We start from the raw sequence: 4,567 nt of genomic DNA, 5'->3' as shown, positions 1-4,567 counted from the left end.
TTAGGATAACCTCCTGGTTGCTGAGGATGACCTCCTTGGTTAGGATAACCTCCTGGCTGTTGAGGGTAGCTTCCTTGGTTAGGGTACCCACCTGGTTGCTGAGGATGGCCTCCTTGGTTAGGGTATCCTCCTGGCTGCTGAGGAGAGCCTCTTTGGTTCGGGTACCCTCCTGGCTGCTGAGGGTAGCTTCCTTGATTAGGGTAACCTCCTGGTTGGTAAGGAGATCCTCCTTGGTTGGATTGTGTGGGTTGTTTGGACTTTTTAAATAATGTATCCTTAGATTTGGAGTCTAGGTTAGGTTTTGTTTTGGGAGGCTTTTTAAAAAGGTTTATTAGCTTCCCTTTAGCAGCCAGCGAAAGATTAATGTGGACCAAAAGAAGCGATAGACACAAGACAGCTATTATTGTCAGCTTCATCTTTGCACTGCAGAGAGGAGTCAGGGAAAGAAACGGAAAGAGAACGACATTGTAAAAACAGAAGGAACCATAAATGTTACTGTTTTGCCATTAAAATAACTTCTCTTTTTGTGATCAGGATAATTAAACGATAGTTCCAGTCTATTTCAACCATTAGGGTATTTCTCATTAATGTGGCTACTGTGGCTCTGTGGGTCATGCTAACTTTGCGCACTCTGCTGTAGAAGCAAGGCGTCACACAAAACTGCATATATCAGGACAAAAAGCATGAGAATACTGCTGCTTTCCATAGCACCAAGCACCAAAATATAGCCATGTGGATGGACAGGTGCAAAATGGTGTGAACATTTGGAAGAACGGCCCTGGAATCGGCTCTTTCAGTCTTCCCGTTTCCATTGCAGAGTAGGACTCAACAGCATTGTCCGTGACGTTAATTCAGAGTGCGACGAAACAACCATAAATAACCCCTTTTGGGTGTAACGCACACATACGTATAGCTAATTTTACATTGCTGATGATATGACAAAAGACTGCTAATTGATGAAGACATTGAGAGGGCAGAAAAATGGCACTCATTGTATTCTCAGAGTTTAGCCAATCAGTGTTGAGTCAGGCACAGCTGGGGTTTTTTTTATGGCTCCAAAGCAATGTTCTATAGATGTTGTTCCTGAAGTTAGAACACGCACAAAGGTTCAGGTTGTCCACAAGTTCCTGCAGTGGAAAGCTAATGTCCCACCAATATATGCTGTTCTGTGCAACTCCTTATAAACTTATATTATGATTTGTGACACTTCTAAAGTGTCTATAGCACAGACGACTTACCTAAACACCAATAAATGGCAGAAATGCCTGTAATATAAGTTATCAAGACTTGTCCTGAGTGCACATATTTATCATGGTTTGCGGGTTGGTTTTGTGCTTAATTATATATGACAAGAATTTACAAAAAACAGTCTTTGATGTCAAAATGAAGATACAGGTAGATACAGATACGGGTGCATTTATACTACTTGAGACACATTCACCGCACTCAGATGATCTCCATTTCAATAACTGTGTGACTTTTAGCTCCAACTGGCTGCACCGGTGTGGAATCAAACTTCCAAGGGGTGAAAACTTACACATTATTTTGCATGTAATTAATTTGCATTGCTTGTTCAGTCACTTTCCCATTAAAGAGTATTTGTTTAGGAAATTCTTGTAAAAAAATAAAAAAAAATAATTAAATTGACCATGAGTTAATGTAGAAGAGCACTTAAAGGAGAAAACTTCCGAGGGCGGTGAAATACTTCTTATAGACACTTTATGCACTATATAATTAAATCACTACATTACACTGTACATGCATTTACATGACACAACGAACACACCCAGCAGGAACTCCTGCTTAATGTAATAACTGCACTTCAGTTTCATAATCCCTATGTTCCTGGTTATTTATGGATTGTTCTATTTTTATTTTATTATATATATACATATATATATATTGTCACTGCACAGCCTTATGGAACAGCCTCTTTGCATTGAATTGCTCTTCCTACTTAGCATGTGACAAATAAAAACTTTTGAATGTAAAATCTAGACATTACATTGTTAAGATAGATTACAGCCTCTGAATAAGTTTGCACGCTCAGCCTCGGCCACTTGTTAAACACAAAGCTGTGGGTCGAATGAAGCTGGCCGGCTTAAAATAGCGTCGTCCTTCTGCAGGCAGCTGCATGTTGACGCTTACGCTTCTGCTGGTTCTAAACTGTTTCCTAAACACTGTGAAAACCTGTATTTTCACAAAACACATGCTACAGCAGAAGTTAGAATACATGCAGTCAAAGCACTCCTACTGAAAATAAACAGAATTTCCATAAACACTCGTGGACACCAACCTTCTGCTGTAGAGTCCAGAACAGCCACTCCTCCCCCTGCTCCTCCTTCATCCTCCCCTTTGAACGGCTAAAGTTTCCACCCCCAGCCCACCACCATGCCTCCGCCCAGATAAAAACAAACTTTGCACGCAGTGTTTGTTGCTACTTTCTGCTCAAAATCTATTCACGGAGACATCAGCATGTACAGTATTTTTCTAAGGACACTAACTGTATTAAAACTCTGCAGTTTCTTCCTTTATGAGGGTCCCAGCACAACTACAAATGCATTTCTGAAGGCCTAAACATGCCCGAAACCTCATCAAAATCACCACAAACACCAGGTTTGTTGACCTTTTTTATATTTTAATGGAACTGGGTATTTCAATGCCTAAATGGCTCCACAGCGCCCCCTTGAAAGTTGAAAGTTTTGTCGGAAGCATGTTTGACCTGGAGCTCAACTGCACCCCCTACAACATTTCAACAGAGTCCCATCGGGGCTACGTTTGGCGTAGAACTACAAAAATCGGTACACATATGTAGAAGGTCAGGATGCACAAAAAAGTACATCAGCACGTTTCTGTAAACCCAACAGGAAATCCGCCATGTTGGAAAAACAGCGAGCATTACGGGCCATTTTTGCTCATTTTTCAAAATCTATCTTCTCCTAGGGGGTACGTCGAACACACCTGAAATCTGGCCAGCACAAACTACAGGACGTGGTGATTAAAAGCTAACAAAACACTGCATAAAAATCTGACGGCGTGGAAATGGCGGCCCATGCCATTTCAATGAAAGGCCATTTTGCACATTTTTCGCTGTGTTTCCGACATTCAATGGAGTCCCGTTAGAAGGTCGTTTGACGTAGACCAACACAATTCGCTGGGCATGCGTAGCACGTCGGGACACACAAAAAAGTCAATCAGCTCCAAGCCCTAAACCTTACAGGAAGTCCGCCATTTTGAAAAAACACAGTGAGAATTTTGGCAATTTTGGCTCATTTTTGGACATTTTCAGCCATTTTCAAAATCTACCTCCTCCCACAGGGAAGGTCGTACACACCTGAAATTTGGTCAGCACAAACTACAGGACGTGGTGATTAAAAGATATTAAAACGTTCTGCAAAAGTCTGACAGCATGGAAATGGCGACCCCCGGAATTTGGCCACAACGCCAAAAAACGCCATAAAATGAGACGTGCTCCGATCGGCCTGAAACTTTACACGCGTTCTCCGAGTGTCAGCCACAGCGTGTTGCCACCATGGCCAACATGTGCGCCGCTGTAGCTTGCCATTAAACAGGAAGTGGCTCGTAACTAGGCCGCACATGCTTCGATCTGCCCCAAACTCGACACGCCGGACACGCCGGATCAGAGTCCTGCCTGGAGCACGTTTGCGCGACAATCGTATGGCGAGGACCCGTCCATCGCTTTAACTGACATGATTACCAAAAGATATTAATCAATGATATCCATGAGTTTTACACACAGTAGCAGTGACATCAGTAACAGAAGGAAGTAAATAAAGCAGCCATTTTCCAAACGCGCCATCTCCTGACGTTATCAGGAAGTTGCAAATCTACAAATCTGACGTTAAAGGAAGCAGTTATACTATAGTGGAAAGTTTTTGAGGTTTTACGGCATCACGCTCATGTTCTTACATGGTCTGACACCTTTAAAGATGCTTCCTCAGATTGTGCATTCACACTCGTCCTTGTTATCAGATGTTACGTGGAGCTAAACAGAAAAACCACAAATAATCGCAACGACTTCGAGGTTTTTCTTCTTCTTCTTTAGATCATAGCCTGTGTGCGATACTTACCAGCCGCGAGGTAAAAATATTGTGAGAAAACGCAAAACGTACTGCGACCTAATGCAAAAGTTACTGTGAGGAAACGCAAAACTTATTTTAATGTAACACAATAGTATTCTGAGGTAACACAAACGTATTGAGATAACACAAAAGTATGGAAAGAAAAGATAAAACTTTTTGCAAAGTATTGGGAGGGATGACAAGAAAGTGCTGAACTTATTGCAAAAGTGTGACGAGATGAAGCAAAAAGACTGGGACCACAGATAACACGAAGCTTATTGTGAGGTAACACATAAGTTACTGCAAGGTGACACAGAAGTCGTACTCAAAATATTTGTGACCTTTAGTGCACCAGAGATAACCTGGACATATCGACGCAAACCGGAGTCTCCATGATCTCCCCGTGCAGTGTGGGTTCTCTCTGGGTTCTCCGGCTTCCTCCCAAAAACATGTTGAGGTTAATTGGTGATTCTAAATTGTCCGTA

The 4,567-nt window shown here is 42.1% G+C and overlaps 1 protein-coding gene across 3 annotated transcripts in view; it reads right to left on the bottom strand.

The window, feature by feature from the left end:
• Positions 1-2,353, bottom strand: part of LOC103357137 (pH-response regulator protein palI/RIM9-like) — a 4,569-nt gene extending 2,216 nt beyond the window's left edge. The window contains exons 1-3 of one of the 3 annotated variants that reach the window (XM_008281550.1): positions 2,297-2,353; positions 92-423; positions 2-52 (exon numbers count right to left, since the gene is read on the bottom strand). In XM_008281550.1, the coding sequence (XP_008279772.1) occupies positions 2-52; positions 92-416 (376 nt within the window). In that variant the 5' untranslated portion in view covers positions 417-423; positions 2,297-2,353. Of the gene's footprint in view, position 1; positions 424-2,296 lie in introns of all 3 variants that reach the window. The other 2 variants (XM_008281549.1, XM_008281552.1) reach the window with 2 other exon arrangements.
• Between the last annotated feature and the right edge of the window lie 2,214 nt (positions 2,354-4,567).

Source organism: Stegastes partitus, unplaced genomic scaffold (genome assembly GCF_000690725.1).
Source record: "Stegastes partitus isolate 25-593 unplaced genomic scaffold, Stegastes_partitus-1.0.2 Scaffold237, whole genome shotgun sequence".
Taxonomy (NCBI): Eukaryota; Metazoa; Chordata; class Actinopteri; family Pomacentridae; genus Stegastes; species Stegastes partitus.
The sequence above is the reverse complement of the archived record's forward strand: the minus strand, read 5'-3'. Positions and strand labels throughout refer to the sequence as shown.